Genomic DNA, 20,975 nt, shown 5'->3' on the forward strand with positions numbered 1-20,975 from the left:
TGACGCAAACAGCCGGCGCCGCGCCTCTTTCCGCCCAGCTGCGGGCAGCGAGCCGGACCGGAGCGGTAAGCGGCCCTCATCCTCCCGCCTCCCTCACGGCCTCAGCGCCGCCCCCTGCGGTAGCCCAGTGGTGCTGAGCGGGCCGAGGCCTGCGAGGGGTGGGGCTGTGCCTGTCAGGGGCGGGGGCTGTAGAGGGAGGGGCCGCGCGAGTTCCCTCCGGTCCCCCCGGGGTACCCGTGGCTTGGAGATGAGGCCGTTGCTCCCAGCAGCTGGGCTGTTCGCGCCCTCCGCCTCTGCCCGGGGCGTCCTTTAGCTCCTCATCAAGGTCGCTTGCGCGCGGGGAAGAAGCCCCCTCCCCGGAGCGTCCTGCCGGGATGTTGTGCGTCGGCTACCGGGGCCGACGCTACCGACCCCTTTCTGTTGCGGCCGCCTGCACATCCGGTGCCCAAGAGGTTCCGGCTGCACCAGGTTTTGCAACACTTCTTTCCTTACGAAGTCGCATTAGCTCCTCAGCAATATCTTGGTAGAATTGGCTATCTGAATGTGTGCGTGCTTTCTCCTGGATTATTTGAGTTGAAATTTGGTATAAAAGTTGCTTTCTTAAATGTATGTATGTGTTTGAAAGCTTTCAATGATTTAGCATACAGTAGCCAAAAAAAAGTGTTGGTTTCAGAAGTTCTTCAGCATAATGTTTTGTTGTTCAAAAGTCTCTGTGCATTAGTGGATGAGCAGGTACTGCAGTAGAGGGGACCCTTTAGAAATGGCCTGAAATTGAAGTTCCTCTGAGACTCTGCAGAAGTTTGGGTTGAATAAAATGATGGGGTAGGAAGAAGTTGTTCCAGGGTACAGGTTGGTGAATGACTTTCTCCTGTTCCCCCACGCACAATGCGCACACAATTACGTTATCATAGGATGAAAAGAATTGTATGTAGACGGGGTCTATAGTTATCTTCGTTTATGTTTTGTTTTGTTTTGTTTTGTTTTTCTGCTCTTCTTTGTCATGTCTCCAGTCCAACGTTCCGATGTGGTCTGTTCCCAGTATTCTGCACAGGCCACTGCCTCTGGTGTTGGTGTTGCCGGATCTGGTGGGGTGCGTTGCAGTGCTACAGGGCATCTTGGGAAATGATCCATAGTTTGCTTCTCCTGACACACGTGTTGGTCAGTTGCACAGAGCAGTGGTCTCCAAACTTTTTTGATCATGCACCCCTATCAGTGAAATTTTTGAGCACGCACCCCCTATCAATAAAAAATTTTTGAGCGTGCACCCCCCCATATATGTATATTTATATATATAGAAATAGAAGTTCTAATATTTTCTTCCTGCACCCCAATGCATTGTCTTGCACACCCCTGGGGTGCATGTACCCCACTTTGGAGACCACTGGCATAGAGGCACCATGATTTCATGAGAGCATAGAGGTGCACTGATGCATTGGTCCCATATCATATCTGTACTGATAATGTCAATTTTACTTTTATTGGCAATCAGCTTTTTTTGGCTGATGTGGTCAATAATGTCACTAATAAATGCTGCCTGCATGCACGCAGCTGCAGCAGAGCACAGGCGGCATGGAAAGCAGCATCCAGCTGGTAAGTCTGTTGTGGGGGAAGGAAGGGGTGTGGAGGGGGAGCAGATTGAGGCCCCTGCAGTGAGGGAGGGAGTGGGGCTGGGGCAAGGACAGGGACAGGTGCTACACATCCAGGGTGGAGCACCAAATGGTGCCGTGAGTTGCTCGTCTAGGAGATGCGGGAGGAGGGGTGGCACTTGCTGCTGTGCATGCCCCAGGAGGGCATGGGAAGTGGGGTAAGGGTGGGATGCTGCTGGGGCTGGGGCTGGGACCGGTGCCGGTGCCGGGCTCTTCGTGATAGAGGGGCTGGGCCGGGGCTGCACTCAGCGTAGTCAAAAGTATTGCTAAGAGGGAGACTACAGGTGGGCTGCAGCCACCCCAAAATTTGCCTCCCCACTTTGTAGCAGTGCTGTTGCTGCCTGCCTCAAGCATAGCCCAGTCCAGACCCCCCCAGCTGGGAACAGCCTGGCACCACCCACAGCAACAACCTGCCCCCACCTCACACACAGATCCGGGCAGCACACCCCTGCCTCCATGCCCTCGTGGGTGTGCGCAGCAGCGGGAGCCTCCCGAAGAGTTGCAGCTCTGTCCCATGCTCCCCCATCCCGGCTGGGCAGCGCCTGTCCCTGCCCTGCTCGCGCGCTCTCTCTCTCTCTCTCTATGGGGCCTCAATCTGCCCCTTCCCCCACAACAGACTTACCACTCTTTATGCTGCCGGGCCTCGTATCAGCAATTGGATCAGTATTGGCCGATATGGCTCATTAAAAATTGGCCATTGGTATTGGTCCCAAAAAATCTCTATCATTGCACTTCTATAAGACTTTTCTGGTTAAAAGCTCGTATTTGGTAGCAGTACATTTGCATATTTACTATTGTAAACCTATTGTCAAGGCACTTTTGGGCATTCCTTTTTTAAACTGAACTTAATTTTCTTTTGAGTTAAAACTACTCATTTGATAGATTATAATTCTTAAACGCATCTGTTGCAGGGATGTTGTAAGGATTGATCCCTGTTTGTAGAGTTAATTTTGAATTCTACAGAAGAAAAGGAAATAAATGCTTTCAGCATCTACAGTTCCAATTGTAAATGCAATCTCTCTCTTTTTTTAATCATGCATAAAGATTTCGACTTTCTGTGCTTTGGGTTAAATGGGAGGATTTCATCTAGTAACCCTTTTATTAAGGCTCTACTAATATTATGGGCTGTGCACAGAATGAAAATGATAAATGGATCAAGAAGCAGTGCTCAGTGGTATCTGTTTCATTCATTCTTGTTGCTACCAGTTGCTGATGTCATCTAGCTACAAATGCATTACTGTAATGTGTTCAGGCATCTGAATAAAATTACAGAACAAACAAGAAGCTTCTTTGTTGGAAAAATACTCTATATTTTGGGACAGTTCTGGGGTGGATGGGTAATGCTAAGTTAAACAATTAGTGAATAAGGATTTTGTATTTACCACATCATTTAACGTCCTTCATAATTAGCACATCTCTTGTTTCTTGCCCCTTTAAATATCTTTCAGTGCTCAGCCCCTAAGTTTCTATGTTTTGTTTTATGACCTGTTTTTAAATGATGCTGTAGTGATGCATCAGTAATGAAATTCAGTTGGCCATAAATCTATTTTATTTTGTTCTCACATTTATTGGCATATTTATAGCGTCTTGTATTGCTACTTCTTTCCTGTATTCTTTCTAGTAATAACAAATTTTTCAGGTAAACTCAAAATATAACTCCCAGTATATGAAGTACTGATTTCCCATTTACCATCATGGCTATGCCATATAACTAGTTTTAAATTTCTGTTGTATATTTATAAAGCCTTGGCCTGATGTGATTAGAGGTCTTGTGTAACACCACCTCTTCTGAGGTAGTAGTTACATCCATCATAAAGAGAGGGCTTGTGAATGAGACTAATACACAGCAGAATGGCTGTCTCTATGGAAAGGGATGTGTGATTCACTAATGAGCATTGTTCCAAGAAGTTACAAAATAGCATTTCCATAGAGATGTTGACAAAAATACAACAGCCCCCCATCAATTTATGTTTCTGTTTGCAGTCGTTTCTGCATGGCAGTAATAAACATTGAGTAAAATAAGCTACTTTGAAGCATATTAATATCATATATACCCAAATCCAAGATGATCCTGAATTTAAGATTACTTAATAATTAGATAAATGATACATTTGTCATAATTTTCCATATGTACAATCTAATTATTGGAGGATCATCTTAAATTTATCCCCATCACTTCAGCAGGAAAAGCAGTTGTGGGGGGGGAGGGAGCAGGCAGCTTTCCCCCTGTCTCTACCCCCACCCTCTTACCACCCTTGTGCCTGCTCCCCCCTGCCCTCGCCTCTTGTCTCCTTTTCCTTGTCCCTTACTGGTTACCCTTGCTTCAGTGCCAACAGACTCCATCTGTGCTCCAGCCCTGTAGTACTGGCTCCAGAGGCCGCATGCACAATAGGCTGTGGGGTTGGCTCATGCTCTGTGTGGGCATGAGCCTACCATGTGTGTTGCACTCGGCTCAGAGCTGGCAGGGGATGCACAATCCATGCAAAGCCCTGTCAGACCCAGAGCCTCCAGTACCTAGTCTAGCCCGTATATCACGGCAGAATGCACTCTGTGCTGGCCCAGGGGGGTGGCGTGTGCTGCTTGCATGTGCAGGTTAGACCAGCGCTGCAACAGTTCCGTGGGGGGCTCAGTCCTGATCCAGCCTGCTGAGCATCTCAGGGCTGTTCGGGGCTTGCAGGGCTAGATAAGTTTGACACTCCTGCGTTAGGCTTTATTATTTCTAAAAGTAAAAAGTTTAGCCTTTAATTAAAGTGTTCTGTATGACTGAGTTTTTGCATCTTTCATAGTAAAAAGTATTCTGGTGATTATGCTCATACTGTAGAACATTTACAAACATAAAGACTTCACAGGCTTAATCTTAATTATCAAGCAGTATGGGGTTAGGTCGGTCTCAGCACTTCAGCATATAAGCTGTTAGTGAAGATTGCCAGGTTGTGGAGCTTTCCATTCTTGCATATGAATGCAATATATAAAATTAAAATGCAAATAAAAAATAGCATGCTGTATATGTAAACAAACATGCCAGGGAGGGTAACAGTATAATACAGACATGGCTTGGCTACTCGCAAAGAAAGCTTCATTCTAAACTGCTGATGGAGGAGAGCAACAGTAGTACTAAGTGAAAAAATATCCCAATTTTAATTATTTTTAACCAAATCCCAAAAAAGTATCAGTTGTATGCAAGAGCAGTCAGCTTCACCTACTTGGCATCTAATGTCCTGTTTTTCGCTTCACTGGGTTGCTTGTTCACCAGCATTTTTGGAAGAGGTCCTTTTTTGTCCCTGGTTCTTCTTGTGTCAGGAGCTAGAGTTTGCTTGGAGCTTACCAGTACTGTTTCAGGCCAACAGCAGTGGGGAAAAAAGCCCATCCCTATCTCAGTAACTAATTTTATGTGGAGGTACTTGTTAAATATTAATAAGTAGCACACCTCAGATTGGTGGGCTCAGTGTCTCTTGGTCTCTCTTTTGAAGAAGTAGTTTCAGAGAAGAACTTCTATAAGCAGTAAGTAAGCTAAATGTCCATAGTCAAGCACCAGGCTTGAAAATAGCTTTTACATTAGGCGTGTAATTAAATGTTCAGTGATGAGCAGAGTCCAGTATCCAAATATCCATTCTGCTGTGTCCAGTTGATTGCTTGCCCCTTTATGTCCTGTTAAATAGCATTTGAATGTCTGCCTTCCCTGTCTGAACATCATTCACAAGGACACTTTGGAAGTGACTCACATGGCTGCATTTGGTTTGAGATGAGGCATTTTAAACCTTTCATTAACTTAGATTTTAAAAAAATGTAGAGGTAATTACTACTGTCATGGGTATCCAGTTTAACAGTCACAACTGTAGCTATAATAATAACTGATAAATAGCTTTTTAAAGACTTGGTGACACAGAAATGCATTTGTTTTAGATCACCTACTAACATTGTAGAAATATTTGGTGTTCCTGGGATCTATTAACTCTGCTTATCTGGCTTCTGTTTGGAAAATCAATATCACATTGTCCCAGTTTCACGCTGTTTCTAGGTTTTTATATTTTTGGTCTTGAATCCTGTAACCAGCCACCAGGGTACTATGCCTGATGATGTTTCCCAAGTGCTTAGAAGTTTGATTTTTCTCTTCATGTGGCAAACTGAGTGAACAACAGGCTAATGCTGACCAACAGCAAATTGGAAGCTGTTGTCAAATGAATTAATGTATTTGGGGGGGAAAAAAATGGCTCGGTAAACAGGAAACAACATACAACAGCCTTCATTTCTCTCCTGCATACCGCTGAGGACTTGCCCTTGTGAATCCCAGCTGTAGACACTGCTCATTTTAGCTTCCTTATGTTTAATTTAAAAAATGGACTAATGGAAATGCATTAGAAAAAGAGTTTCAAATTTCCAGAATAAGATGATGCAACTGTCATTGTTGTGCTTAGATGAAATTCTCCCAACACAGTCTGGGAGTAGAGATTTACGAAGCCTTTCCTATAATCCCTTGCATCTAACTAATTTTTGCCTTTTCTAAATAGCTTCTATTAATAGTAATTCAGCTGACTTGGAAGAAGAAATTAATCAAGCTTTTGTCATGTGGCATGAGAAATGTATCTTTGTTTTTTGCTGCTATGATAAACTCACAGGCTGGCAAATGCCAGAAGTTATCAGACTACTCATTTCTTTATTTTCTACTTTAATTATGGCATTTTACCACTGCTTACTGGACTACTTAACCCTTCAATTTCCTCTTTGGATTTCTTCAAACACTTTTTCCCTTCCTCTTTTCACTTCTAACTGTTCGTCCTCCAGTGGATTCTGGTGTCTTCTGATTCTCAGTTTTGTAAAATCGTTTAGCTGGACATGTACCAGGCTGTTATATGGGACCTGCACACTTTCAAGTTTTCCTTGGTATGAATAGTGTCCTAATAACACCATAAAACATCTATATGTTATCTCCGCCTCATGTTCTTTGCTGCTTTTGAGCAATTTTGGGGTTTTGGGTAGAATCCTCTGTGGTAACCAGGATTTCCCTCTTATGTCCGCAGCACCCCCCCGTGCACCCACACACTTAGCTTGTTTTCAGATCCTGAAAATAGCTCTTCAAGGCTTTCTAAAAATCTTTCTTTTATAACAGGTTGGTTCCTTTGTCATGTGACCCACTGATAAACTTCATCAGGGATTTGTCACTTGGGTGATGCACATTATTTAAATACCGGGCACCCTGGGCAGATAGATTCTTCTGGTTGGTACCCAACTTTTTGACCATGGGTGGTCTGTTTATGATTTATTTCCCCAGTGTGTCAGAGTTTGTCATCGTGCCCAAATTAAGGTGATTTTTGGTCCCTGCCCCAAATGTTTTCATCTCCATAACTCCCTCCCCAGAAAAAAAAATATTATTCCACAACCATATGAGCCCTTTCCTTTGCACCATCACTTCTGCAGCTTCTAGCACTCTTTAGAACAGGGGCGAGCAGTTATTTTGGGCAGAGGGCTGCTTACCCAGTTTTGGCAAGCTCCAATGTCTCGGGGCCAGCGTAGGGGGGCCCAGAGCACGGTGCAGGCTGATGGGGGTCTGTGAAGCTGGGCTGGGCTGCACCAGCAGGGCAAGGGGGAGCTAGCTTGGGTCTGTAGAGCCCCTGCCAGCTGGGACCCTGTACTCTTGCTGCCCTGCTCTGGGCACCACCGGCACTGGCCCCGAGACACTGGTTTGGCCCCGTGCACCTGCTTACTCCCAGTGTCCCCCTAGCCCTGTGGTACACGTGGGGGGGCAGCATGCAGCCCTGACACCCTGCTCCGATCCCCTGCAGGAAAGGAGCTGGTGCTGAGCTCGGGAAAAGTGACTCCTGCCCAACCCCATGGCCAGTGTTCCTTGCTACAGCCACTCACAGCCTGCACAGGTCTGTCCTGAGCCGGCACAGGTGGGGGCCAGGGCAGAGAGGCAGCAAGTGTTTGCAGCTGGCCCTGGTTTTGTTTAGCTGCTGACAGCTATGGATCCTGGGCTGGAGGGCAGGGGCTTTGAGTGTGGGGCAAGGGGCATCAGGGCTTGGGGACAGGGGCACAAGCAGGGCATCCTGTCCTCATTTTGTTTTGCGCAGACACAGGCAGCCCCAAGTGGGCTGCAAGCAGCTGCAGCATGAAGCACTGGCTACGGGGTGGGGGAGGGGCTGCTTTTCCCCGTGCTCAGCACGAGCTTGTAATGCGCTCCGGCTGCCAGCCTGGGCCCCATGCCGGCTCTGGGCTCTCCTGTTGGGGCTGTGCACGGCGGCAGCAGCTGAAGCCCCCTCCACTTGCCACACTGGACAGCATTTGCCACTACCACCTCTGGACTGCTCAGCATGTGAGCTCTGGGTGGGCAGCAGCAGCCAACACTGGCCGGTGTGGCAAGTGGGAAGGTCGCAGCTGCTGTCAATGTGCACAGCCCTGACAAGCGAGCCTGGAGCCACGCGGGGCCCAGGCTGGCAGTGGGGGTGGGTTACAAGCTGGTGCTGAGTGCAGGGAAAAGCGGCCCCTTGCCTGCCCCCTGCCCAACATCCCGCACTGCAGCCGCTTGCATCCCGCATGAGGCTGCCTGTGCCTACTTGGGACATCCTCACGCAGGCTGCGAGCAGCTGCAGCAGGGAGCACCAGTCACAGGGCTGGTGAGGGGCTGCTTTTCCCCATGCTCTGCACCAGCTCCTTCCTCCCCCGCTTACCTGAGGTTTCTATACCAGGGCAGTCGCATGGTCCCATGTCAGAAGCCCCTGCTGGGGCCTCCGACTGGGGGGGCCGGGTTGTGTGGGCCCTGCTGTTGCGGGAGCCCACCGGGCTTTCCCTGGGTCCTACTGCCCCTGGTTCCTGTCACTTTTGACAGGAGCCAAAGAGAGAGAAATATTAATTTTCAAAAAATTTTAGGGGCCCTGCAGGCTGGATAGAATGGCCTTGCAGGCCAGATCCAACCCACAGGCCATATTTTGTCCACCCCTGCTTTAAAACCTTCTCTGCCTGAGGATAGCTGCAACAGTATCCTGCTCTTCCCCCTTTCAGGCTTCATGGGCAATTCTAGGGGGTTTTCACCTATTTTTTACATTCCTTATTTTCCTATTTTGGAAGTGGGGGAATCTAAGAAGAGCATGGAGGCCTCAACTTTTACTTTTTTGTTAATACATTATGCTACTACTGGAGCAAGGTTTTCCTATATATATAGGAAATAGTGTTATATATATAAAACACTATTTTTCCTTTTTCCGTGTGTGTGTGTAAGGAAAAAGTGTGAGATTTAGTCATCCCTGAAACTGGCTTCCTTACGGACAGAAACCCTATCTGTGCAAAGGGAATCAGTCCTTCTAATGTCACAAAACTGACATTAATCAGGAAGGGCAATGTGCAAAAAAAAAAATCATAAGATTAATATTTTGTTAAGAATTATGTACATAACAGGCATTACAACAGCTCTTCACCAGTGTGACAAAGAGATATAGTTATTCCAGATCTGCTGGAGCAGCTGTTTTAAGGATAAGTTTTCCAGAAAGCCAGGTGGTACTTGAAAAACAGCATCCTGTCTGATTTTTCTCCCTAATTACTAGACAGAGTAAGGTGAAGGCAAAGGAACTGATTTAATAGGAAGCACCAACAGCTGCATTTTCCTGCAGGTGCACCACACCTGCATTTTTGTTGATTTATAAGGGTAAATTTAAACTTTTCAATTACTTTCAAGATTTGGATTAAATATTATAACAAATTAAATGTAACTCTTTTGCATAAATACATTAAAGTAGCAGTTCTGCTTAATGATATATGCTTTTAGAAGAATGAGTATTGAGTATCTGCCTTGAACATCCAATCCCCACATCTCATTTACACTTCTTTTAAAACATTCTGTTGAAAACAGTAGCATAAGAGCAGTTTTAAAACTTGTAAAACAGGAGGTTAATGATAAAAAGTTAAGTTTTTAGTACATTGAATTGCACTTTATTCTGCAATGGCATTGTTATTTTAACAATTTTCAGGGCTCTGCTGATGGGTTTCCTGCTGTCCTTCTGGATAATGCAGAATTTAACATTTGTATGAAGGCCAGGAAGCTGCAAGGGCTTTCTGGAATGGGGAATGGCTTTCTTCAGGCCACATGATCGAGCACCCACATACAACAAAACAAATGCTCTTTTTCTCTCCCTGTAGTCAAAAAATTAGTGAAAATTAAGCAACGTTTTTTTCCAATGGATGCTTTGAGTCTAAAAAGGTTGCTAAACACTGCTTTAAAGGCTAGAGCTCATTTATTTAAGATAAATGAGACCTAGTGACCTCCTCTGGGTGTCACTGTCGCACACACTTACCTGTTTGCTCTAGAAGTGACAACTGCTTGTGTGTTTGGCATTTAAACCAAAGCACTAAGTCTGCTTAATATGATGAGACCAGCTTGTGAGAATATCTGTTGAGGTATTCTAGCTTTTCTAGAGCATATGGAGATTTATACTAGCATATATAAGTGAGTATTCTGTGCGTTTCTTCTTGCGGTGTTTTTTCTGGGACATAATCCAACAATGAAGCTTATACTCCTACTAACACTTCTGATAACTGCAATTTACAAATGATATGCACTGTGTGATCATTGTAAAGGGAAACTCAGATTTGTCAAATTTGTCAGCTTTTGACAAATCCATTCATAAAAAAAGTGTTGCCATGATTCTCATTGACTTGTAACTCCAATCAGACTTGTTAACAGCCTCTGTATATCAGTAGCTGTGGCTACTTCTTTTATTAGTTCGTTCTTGGCCTGTCTATGTCCCTTCTAGCTATACATATGGTCCAATGAAAGATATCACCCACGAAAATCCTTGCCTCTCACGTTTGTTCTTATAATTATTATTCATGGCTTGTCATTGTCAGTATGTGATGGGTCACAGTTTTGGAAGCCAGTCATCTTCATAAACTTTCCCACTCAGTGAAGCTATTAGAAGGCTTGTCTCTTTTCATCAGAATTTTGATGGAAGAGAAAAAAAATAAAAATATATATTGTCGCACTAGGTTGGAGATGCCCAGGCGTGGCTGGGCCAGTGGGGTAGGCACTGACAAGGACGTGGCTTGAGTTATACAAACTTTTTATTTCTACTAAGCAAAGTATTTTGTGCATTTTGTTACGACTACTTCCCACACTAATCTCAATGACTTACATATATAAACAAATAAAACCATTACAAATAGTTAACAACGGGGGATTGTGTCCGTTGGGTCAGGAGGTTCAGGACAAGGCCCCTTGGTCTTGGTGTGGGCTGGCCAGGGCCCTAGTCTCAGACCTGGTCAACGGCTCGTAGATTTCTTCCGGTCGGTCCGCTGGGTCACGAGGTTCAAACTAAACTCCCTTGCGTTCAAAACTACCCTGTGAGTAGTCTTGGGGCGGCTGAGTTTAGTTCTAGTCCCAGACCTGGTCAACGGCTCATAGATTTCAAGAGGCTATTTAACAGTTAGGCTTGCATGCTTACCACAAAGGCAAACAGGAGCGGCTTCATGGCTGGGGAACGCTAGTCACTTTGCAGAGGCCTCAAAAACTGACCTGAGATGGCGCTTGGGATGGGGCAGCCCTGGTGGGTGATCAGTCCGTGGGCCCTTTGACGTTTGAAGTTTCGATCCGAACTTCCCTCGTCAGGGGTTTTCCCGCGACTGCTTTTATAGTGTTAGGCTGTAGCATTTTATTTCTCGTGAAAATCAGTCGTCTTTTCCCTCAGCAATTCGTTCCCGGTGACCAGTTGTGCGTCATATTAAGACTTTGGGCTGCAGTGTTTTGTTTCGACTCGTGCCAGCTATTATTACCTTGCGATACCAAGCCGATGCGTGGAGTGGATGCAGCAAGCTCCGAGTCCATCTCCCAGTTCTTTTGTTTGTCAGGCAGTTTCAAGGCAGGTGGTCTTCTGCTACATGAGGGTAGCAGACACCACTCGTCCAGAGGCCTTTGTGTTGAGGCCTAGCACACTGCCGACTTATAACGCGGCCTGGCCATTCATCCGATTGTGCCCGCGACATATATATGCACACACGCCCACACATACACGCACACACATGTAATGAGACAATAAAAGAGTTGTATGTGCCTGTGCTGGCAAATGATGCTGTAGAGAGAGGACATGTAAAAAGTGGAGTTGTATACAGATGAATAGTGTTCCGCATTCTCAATTTTTTTTTTTTTTTTTTTTACCAGTTTGGTTCCCCCCCCACTGATAAATCCCCTGATTTTTATTTATTTATTTTAAGTTGTTCATTTTTCTTACTGATTTTTATACCTGCCTTTCAGTTCAAATCCCTGTTGACCGGCATGAGTGGTGCTGGTAAGCTAAAAGTGCCGCAGTGCTGATTACCTGAGAGACAGTTTTCTGGCCAGAAGTTGGGGGGTGACCGGAGGAGGGAGGCTGGAGCTGCTGCCTGGGGGCGTGGAGTGCCCAGCCCTGACCCCAGGCAGGGTGGGCCACTGGAATTGCTCCTAGGGTGGGTGGGTCCCACCTGCACCCCAGTGGCTCTGGTTTCAGCCGTGCCCTGAGCCCCACCAGGTGGGGCAGGCAGAAGAGCCTGGCCCCACTCCCAGTAGCAGGGGGCTGCACCCAGATGCTCGGCACGGGCCCACAAGGTTGGAGCTGCTGCCCAGGGCCACAGGGCTACCAGCTCTGACCCCAGGCATGGCAGGAGGCACCAGGGTTGGGGTCAGGTCCCCCTTTTTCCTGGTGCTGCCACCCACCCCTAGCACTAGGAAGAGCCCGCTGCCAGCCCCAGCCTGCAGTGGCAGCAGACTGCAGTGAGAGCAGGCTGCTGTCTGCCCCGAGCACCGGGAAAAGCCTGGTGCTCAGGGAAGGTGGCAGCCTGCTCTCGTCCCTAGCGCAGATCCAGGGGCATGTGCCCTCCCCCAGGAAAAGCCCATCACAGTCCCCCAGCCTGGAGTCCTCCAGAGGGGCATGTAGCAACAAGAACTGCGCCCCCCACCCACTGACAACTTCCACGGCTTTGTTCCTTGCTGGATGGAGTGTGCCGCGCTGCTCCCCCCACCCCTTCCCTAGTCCCAGCCTTACTCTCTCCCTTCCTCCCTGCCAGTTTTCCCCTGATTTAAACCAGTTTTTTCCCTTCTCTTTCTTTTATGCCGATTTTCATCCCAGTTTTTGTTTTGAAAGTAACCTTGAAAAATTCCTGGATTTCTTTCTTTAAATAAAAACCAAGAATGCAAAACACTACGATATACTTCCATGGTAGTACTGGAAGCATGGCCTCCTTTATCTTGATGCTGATATTTTCTTCTAGGTTTGAAAGGATGAAAGTCGAAATTTGTGCTCATTGTGACTGTTAGATTTTTCCCCAGGGTCTCCCACTAAAATAATATTTTAAACTAATCTTCAGCAATCTGAAGTTTTCTTGAAGTTTAGTTGCCTAAAAAGCTTATCTGGGGAGGCCTCTGTACCTGGCTCTTCGAGTCAAAATCTGCCATTTATTGTCTATCTTTTGTAGTTTATATTAAAGACTCTCAGTTCTGCCCAAAAGATGGGAAAAGTGCTCCTGGAAACATCCTGGCTATTCACTCCAATCTCAGATGGAAGCTTCGTTTCTATTTCAGATGTGTGCAGCAAATGAGATGTAACCTAGTATGTGAGACTTGGATAAAATAACTTCTCTGTTTGGGCAAGATCTTTATTGGACTTTATAACAGGAAGAAATAAAGATCAACATGTCTTGTCATCATTTATTATTATTATTATTTTTTTTTTTTTTGTAAAGCAGACCCAAAATCCTATACTATGAAGTCATTTAAAATCTCCGTATGTGATCTTACGGGGACTCTTTCACTGAATAAAACTTTAGGGCAAAGGAGAATGTCCTGTGATATTGAACACATCCATGATGCCTTAAATATTTTCCGGGTGGAAAGGGAATGAGTTGCTTGCTTAGTAGAGGAGGGAGTGGTTCAGCTTTTACTAATTTTTTTTATGTAATATTGCAAAATAACTGTTTGAGACCTGAATTGTTTTTGTCTAAGTAAAGTTTCTGGGCTGAACCTAATGATTTATGGATGAAATACCTCGTTATACAGATCAAGCTAAATATATTGACTGAATGTTCCTTTTTAGGGTTTAAACTTAGTGACATCTACGAAACTAACATATTCTGTGTCTTTGGCTTCTAGATAATAGATGATTGAAGAGAGACCTCCACTTCAAGTTCTCATCTCATCTCATGGCATTATAAATGTAATAGAAAGATATAGATGGATTAGATAGATAGTTAGATAAATATAGTTGGATTTGGAAATAGATAGGTAGATAGGTACAAGTGCCAAGCAAGACAACAGTAGACCCAAAGTATTATCCGGTCTGCAGAAGTGAGTTGACAAAATTGAATTAGTGGATGCTCTGATAACCTGATGGCTCTAAATTAATTTGGACTTCAAACCAAAGTTATTATTCAATCAAAGCAGGAGGAAAAAAAAAAGAGGACACTGCATGACTTGACTATGGAATATCATTTCCGAATAGCTAAAGTGTGACTGGAAGCCTAATGAATTTCAACCACAGAGATTCAGAGAGCATCACTGGTAAGTTGGAAAGGTAGCACTCACTAGAACTTAACCTACAGAGTCCTTTGCAGAGCAGCTAGTTTAAAGACTGTTCTTAACTCAAGGTTGTTCATTTGTAATACTAGTTCTGTGCTACAAACAAGTGTTGGATCCTCTACATAGTAAGCCAAACTAGCTTGTCCTCAAAGCCTTCAATAGGGGGAAGGAAGCACGGTACAGGGGAGAAAACCGTTTTCTCCAATGAATAAATTCTAAATTTTTTAAGTTATATTAAATCCCTTGGCTTAAGTACGGTGGCTTTAATTTTGACCTCTATTTATCTGGAACAGTTGGTTTATAAAGTATAGTAAAATCTAGTTAATATGTCCCTCCATTGGAATTTATGATGGTGATTAATTAATTACATGAGTAACTCATTATCAGTAGGTATCTCTTCTCAACCCTTTGAGATTTTTTTCCCATGCCATTTTTCAAGCAATATTAAAATAAAGGAGGGCATTTTACCCTTGTGATGATTAAAAAAAAATATATATATATTACCAAAATTCCAAATACAGGTATGATGGACTCTTGTTTGTGAGATCATATGTATAAATATTTGCATACAGTTTCTTACTGCAAAAATTAAGTGCTTGCTACAGAAAAATTACATGATTATGGGTGAGTAACTAATCAACAATTTTTGCTTTGCACTCTTACATGCACTCATCGTGAAAATAGAAGATAGTTCTGCAAAATGGAACAGATGATTGTCTGTATTGTTGAGTCAGGAAAAACTGACGAGTATTCATTATTCTAGGCACATCAACTGTTTTGATAGGTGTCATAGAGAGCATAGATTGGTACCTTTTAAGCCAGTGAATAATCGGAATCAAATGTAGTTGTTTAATATGTGTCTGCACTTGGAAATGATTAAATACACATTAAGAGATGACAAATTAGCTAAAATGTCTTGTGTATAAATCAACAAGACTAGCAGGAATTGACAGCAGTCAATATACCCACTAGTAAGATAATTTTGATGAATAATCCCAATGACTAATTAACCAAATTTTACTGTGCTAAAATATATTCATTTTTATTTTGGAAAATTAATTGCATTTGGGGAAAGTAACTTTATAGAAACTTTTTATAAAAATGTATTTTAAGAATTTGAACGCCAAACATGGTGCTTTTAATATGAAGGTCACACAATATGCAAGTTATTAAAAAGAAATAGGAAGGTAAGAAATGTGGTTAAGTTGAAAGGTGCTACAGGATAAAACTGTTCATCTTGATTTTCCTTACAAGAAGGCTGCTCCTCTGTGGCTTTATTGTGTTTGTAAAACCTGTAACAGATAAAAATGTAGGACAGAAATTAGGAGGTCTATGATATACTCAAAGGTGTTAAGACAGAGTCCTTAAGAATGCTGGATTCAGGACATAACCTATGGGAGAATCGGTATTCAGTTAGACTTGTACGATTAGTTAAAGATTTCATAGATTTCATAGACATCAGGGCTGGAAGGGACCTCAGGAGATCATCGAGTCCAGCCCCCTGCCCAAAGGGCAGGAAGTCAGCTGGGGTCATAGGATCCCAGCAAGATAAGCATCCAATTTACTCTTGAAGGTGTTCAATGTAGGCGCTTGAACCACCTCCGCTGGCAGACTGTTCCAGACCTTGGGGGCTCGGACAGTAAAGAAATTCTTCCTTATGTCCAGCCTGAAATGGTCTTGCAGGAGTTTGTGACCGTTCAACCTAGTCCTCCCTTGGGGCGCTCTGGTGAACAAATGTTCCCCCAGATCCTGGTGGTCACCTCTCATAAACTTATAGGTGGCCATCAGATCACCCTGAGCCTACGCTTTTCCAGGCTGAAGAGTCCCATGTCTCTCAGCCTATCATCGTAAGATCTGTTTTCCTGACCTCTGATCATGCGCGTGGCTCTCCTCTGGACTCTCTCAAGCTTCTCCACATCCTTTTTGAATTGCGGAGCCCAAAACTGGACGCAGTACTCCAGCTGCGGCCTCACCAAGGCCAAGTACAAGGGGAGAATGACGTCCCGGGATTTGCTTGAGAAGCATCTATGGATGCAAGCCAGCGTTTTGGTCGCTTTATTAGCCGCAGCATCGCATTGCAGGCTCATGTTCATCTTGTGGTCAATGATGACCCCCAAGTCTCTTTCTTCTGTAGTGCTAACCAACGTAGCACTGCCGAGCCTATAAGGGTGCTGCAGGTTTTTCCTCCCAAGGTGGAGAACCTTGCTTTTTTCGGTGTTAAACACCATGAGGTTCTCGTCTGCCCATTTGCTGAGCTTGTCCAGGTCAGCCTGGATCACCCGCCTATCTTCTGGGGTGGATGCTTTGCCCCAAAGTTTGGTGTCATCGGCGAACTTGGCCAGTCCACTCCTGACTCCAATGTCCACATCGTTAATGAAGATGTTGAACAGTATGGGTCCAAGGACAGAGCCTTGAGGGACCCCACTGGTCACAGGGCACCACGATGAGTGACTGCCGTCAATTACAACCCTCTGGGTCCGACCACGGAGCCAGTTTCCCAGCCAGCGGATCGTGGTGGAGCCAAGGCCACAACTGGGCAGTTTGGCCAAGAGGTGATCATGGGATACCAGTTCAAAAGCTTTTTTGAAGTCAAGATATATGACATCAATCTCTTCTCCCTTGTCCAGGTGATAGGTCACCTGGTCATAGAAGGAAATGAGATTGGTCAAACAAGACCTACCCGCAACAAACCTGTGCTGGCTATCCCTTAGAATGTTAGCCTGGGCCAGTCCCTCAAGGATGGCCTCCTTAATAAACTTTTCTAAGATCTTCCCCAGGATAGAAGTCAGGCTAATGGGCCTGTAGTTAGCCGGATTCACTCTCCTCCTTTTCTTGAAGATTAGCACCACATTGGCCTTCTTCCAGTCTTCGGGCACTACACCAGAGCGCCAGGAGTTTTCAAAGACCCGTGCCAGGGGCTGGGCTATGACGCTCGCCAGCTCCTTGAGTACCCTGGGGTGCAGATTGTCAGGGCCGGCTGACTTGAAGGTATCCAGCTTCTCAAGGTGTTCCTTCACAAGGTCAGCATTTATGGAGGGTAGGGGATCCCCATCACCTGGATCTCCCTGTCCCATAGCAGGCATGGGCGTCCCATGGGACTGATGAAAGACTGACGCAAAGTACCTATTTAATAGGTTGGCTTTTTCCTGGGCGTCAGTTGTCAGTTGCCCCATCTGGTTTAGCAGGGGTCCAACGTTGCCCTTCTTTTCCTCCGGCTCCCCACATATCTGAAAAAGGACTTTTTGTTGTCCTTGATGCCTGAAGCTAGTTGGAGTTCAGTTGTAGCCTTGGCTTTCCTGGTTTGCTCCCTGCAGGACCGGACCAGTGCAGAATAATTCTCCTTGGAGGTGAATCCTGTCCTCCATCCTTTGTAGGCTTTCCTTTTTAGCCACAGGACGTCCGCTAGGTCCCTGGAGAGCCAGGAGGGCTGCTGCACCTTCTTGCTGCCTTTCTTCCGTGTTGGAATAGATTTAGCTTGTACATTGAGGATCGCTTCCTTGAGAAGCAACCACTCTTCTTGAACTCCCACCTCCCTGGGAATAAGGAGGTTGCAAATATAGAATTTTCATGCATATATTCTGCCTTGCAGTCCACAGTCCTTTACAAGAGTGGCTTTGTGCACCCCTTGTTCTCCAGTGAAAACAAGAATTCTACTTGATAAATTTCCCTTCATATAACCAATGCTGCTGCTGAATTAGTTTTTTGACAGCCTGCCCCTTGATTGCATGTGAAAATACTATAACAAGCTGCTAGTGCAAATTGAAGTTATCCTTGTGCAACTTTTCCACCATAGAATAATTTTCCACAAACCTGTTGTGGGTTTTTATCTGCTTACCTTTTAGATGCCTGCTCCAGTGAGGATGTTCGTGAAATAGAGTTAGTGAGCATGCTAGAAGAACAGTTACCAGAGTATAAGCTACGAGTGGACTCTCTGTATCTGTATGAGAACCAAGATTGGATCCAGTCCCCAGCCTGTCCTACCCACGTGCCTGAGACCATCTCTCCAGTTCATGCTGAGGAGACCTTTCGTTACATGTGTGAGTATCTGGTCATGCAGTGAAGAGGTTTTTGCCCAAGTTGAAATGAAGAACTTATACGTATAAGGTAATTGAAAGATTTTAGAAAGCTGCAAAACATTGCCAATGCAAGCAAAACTATAGTTGTGTTTAGTGGAAGTATTCATCATTCACTTTTACAGTCATGGAATCTGTATGTTTAGTTAAAGGCCCTTCAGTTATGCTCTAGGAGTCGTGGAGTCATGTCCTGTATTGTAGTTGAAGCCATTTAAGCTTCAACTATAAGGAAACAATGATTCCATAGGTGTGCAAATAACAAAATGAAAGTATAGCAGTGCAGTGTACTTGCACAGTTTGATTCTATTTGCTTTAAAATAATGACTGTCTCTCCAAAAATGGGAAGAGATGAGGAAAGCAACATATAACTGGCCTTTTATCTTTAAAAAATTATTTAAATAAAAATCGAAGTGCTTTGTAAAGGAATTGGCTCAAACAATATAAGGAGATGCTATCAAGATGACAGTTGTAGTGGTTTACGGAAACTTTTTGTTGAAGTTTTATCGATAACCTCATAGCTTATGGAAACAATTTAACCGATAATGCTAATTGGGGTTTTTGGGTTATTTGTGGGGGGGGTTTTGGTGGGGGATTGATTTGTTGTTTTGGTGGGAGGGGTCCATCTTTTGTTCATCATAGACCAGTGGTGCTCAGTCTTTTTGCCCCGCAGGCCAGATGGCGGTGCCAGATCTGTCTGCAGGCTGGATCTGGCTGGTGGGCCCAGTCTGGCTTCCAGGGCAGGCCCTGATCCAGCCATTTAAGGGGAAATGGGTGTGGCTCAGCTCCAGTCTAGCCACGCGGGGGGAATGGTCTGGCCCTGATCTGGCTGAGGGGGTCCTGGAAATTTGATAGAGGGGGAGGAGTGGCAGTATTGAGTGCCACTGCTCCACTGCCATCAAATTTCCCAACCTGTGAGGAGCCTTGGAGGCCAGATGCTATGACTCTGCCAGCCACATTTGGCCCATGGGCTGGGGTCTGAGCACCTCTGGCTTAAACCATGAAAACTGATTCATTCGTTTCACCTCAGCCTCTGACCACTATCACTTTGGCTCTAATGCTTAGAGTTTTGGGTTGCAAATACTATAAAGAAAGATTTAAGATTAAAAAATCGCTTATTGGCATTGGAAATCTAAAAATCCTGTCAATATACATGCAGGAGGTCCCAGGCAGGGGGCCATGCCCCCCACTGAAGGAGGAAGGGAAACCCCCCCAAGTGTCCATGCCAATCTAAGGATAGGGTAAAATTCCTTTCTGACCTCAAATATGGCAATCAGTCTGACTGAGCAGATGAGCAAGACCCTCTAACCAGGAACCTCTGGCTTTGCTCCTACCAACAGAATCTGCACACCCCAGATTAAGTCCCCAGCCTTAGTTGCAGCCAACACCCAGTGCTTTTGGGGACCTTAAAAACATCCTGACATATTACTAAATTTTTGACCACAGATATTAAGGCTTCCAAAGTCAGAGGTGTTGCTCCTTAGCCCTTTTATTGGGGAAAAGGGTTTGCCTTACTGTCTCTTCACCAAAATTTCCTTGGCTGTTATATTGTGAGGGCTTCATTGTTAGTCTTCAGCCCCAAGGTCTTTTCATTGATGTTTTGTTCAGTGGTTTTGTGACTTGATGCTGCAAGATGTTGAGCATGATCTATTCTTTTTCATTCATGTTCAGAAGTTTGTGAAGATTTTTTGTGGTGAGAAGTTATGCTGAAGGTCAAAAATTTAGTAATATGTCAGGGTGTTTTTAAGGTCCCCAAAAGCACTGGGTGTTGGCTGCAACTAAGGCTGGGGACTTAATCTGGGGTGTGCAGATTCTGTTGGTAGGAGCAAAGCCAGAGGTTCCTGGTTAGAGGGTCTTGCTCATCTGCTCAGTCAGACTGATTGCCATATTTGAGGTCAGAAAGGAATTTTACCCTATCCTTAGATTGGCATGGACACTTGGGGGGGGTTTCCCTTCCTCCTTCAGTGGGGGGCATGGCCCCCTGCCTGGGACCTCCTGCATGTATATTGACAGGATTTTTATAAAGCAGGACTTTGGCTGCCATGGTTTACCTGGGGCAGGTTGGGGGATTAGTTCTATGTTGTGTCAGGGTTGAGAAATAATCTGATATAGAGTTTAGATTTTGGTTGTATGGGATGGTTTGGATAGAGAAGATCCTGCCTCAGGCAGGGGTTTAGACTAGATGACTTGTGGAGGTCCCGTCCAGCACTACTGCTCTCTGACTGCCTGGATCAGCATTGATTTATTACTGTCTGCTCCAGCACATGAAAATTGCAGGCAACTATGGGAGCGATCAATTGTTTATATTCCTGTCAGTCCTAGTAGTAAAACTGACTGCTTTTGAGAGATGATAGGCCAGTTAAAGAGCTTTCTGGAGAAGTTGCTATTGTAATTGATTGAAAAGGTTTGAATGTGCAAGTAGGAGAATGTTTAAAAACTTTGAGTTAGGAGCAGAGTAAGGAATGCATTTCCATCAAGAAAGTCAAATTACTTCTCACAAGTAGCTAAAAGAAAATGGCGTAACAGAGGCTGACTTTTTGTGTTTGGGTACAACGTACTATTTCACAGTAAATATCTATCTTTTTGCTTTTTATGTGCCAGGACTAAAGATATTTATTAGTAGTTTCTAGACCTCCACCCAAAGAGCACACTAACCAAGAGCAAAGTAAATATAAGGGAATGATTATGACCTGGATGGTATTTGAGATAGTGTCCCAGAATCAAAACAGA

The 20,975-nt window shown here is 44.8% G+C and overlaps 1 protein-coding gene across 6 annotated transcripts in view; it reads left to right on the forward strand.

Moving 5' to 3' along the window:
* Positions 1 to 8: 8 nt before the first annotated feature.
* TRAK2 (trafficking kinesin protein 2) overlaps positions 9 to 20,975 on the forward strand; it is a 43,342-nt gene continuing 22,375 nt past the window's right edge. For 4 of the 6 annotated variants that reach the window (XM_090045109.1, XM_090045113.1, XM_090045114.1 and 1 more), the window contains exons 1-3: positions 235 to 468; positions 13,750 to 14,157; positions 18,018 to 18,212. In XM_090045109.1, coding sequence (XP_089901235.1) covers positions 14,121 to 14,157; positions 18,018 to 18,212 — 232 coding nt within the window. In that variant the 5' untranslated portion in view covers positions 235 to 468; positions 13,750 to 14,120. Of the gene's footprint in view, positions 66 to 234; positions 546 to 13,749; positions 14,158 to 18,017; positions 18,213 to 20,975 lie in introns of those variants that run through there. The other 2 variants (XM_090045111.1, XM_090045112.1) reach the window with 2 other exon arrangements.

Source organism: Crocodylus siamensis, chromosome 4 (assembly GCF_052110815.1).
Source record: "Crocodylus siamensis isolate JL-2025a chromosome 4, ASM5211081v1, whole genome shotgun sequence".
NCBI lineage: Eukaryota > Metazoa > Chordata > Crocodylia > Crocodylidae > Crocodylus > Crocodylus siamensis.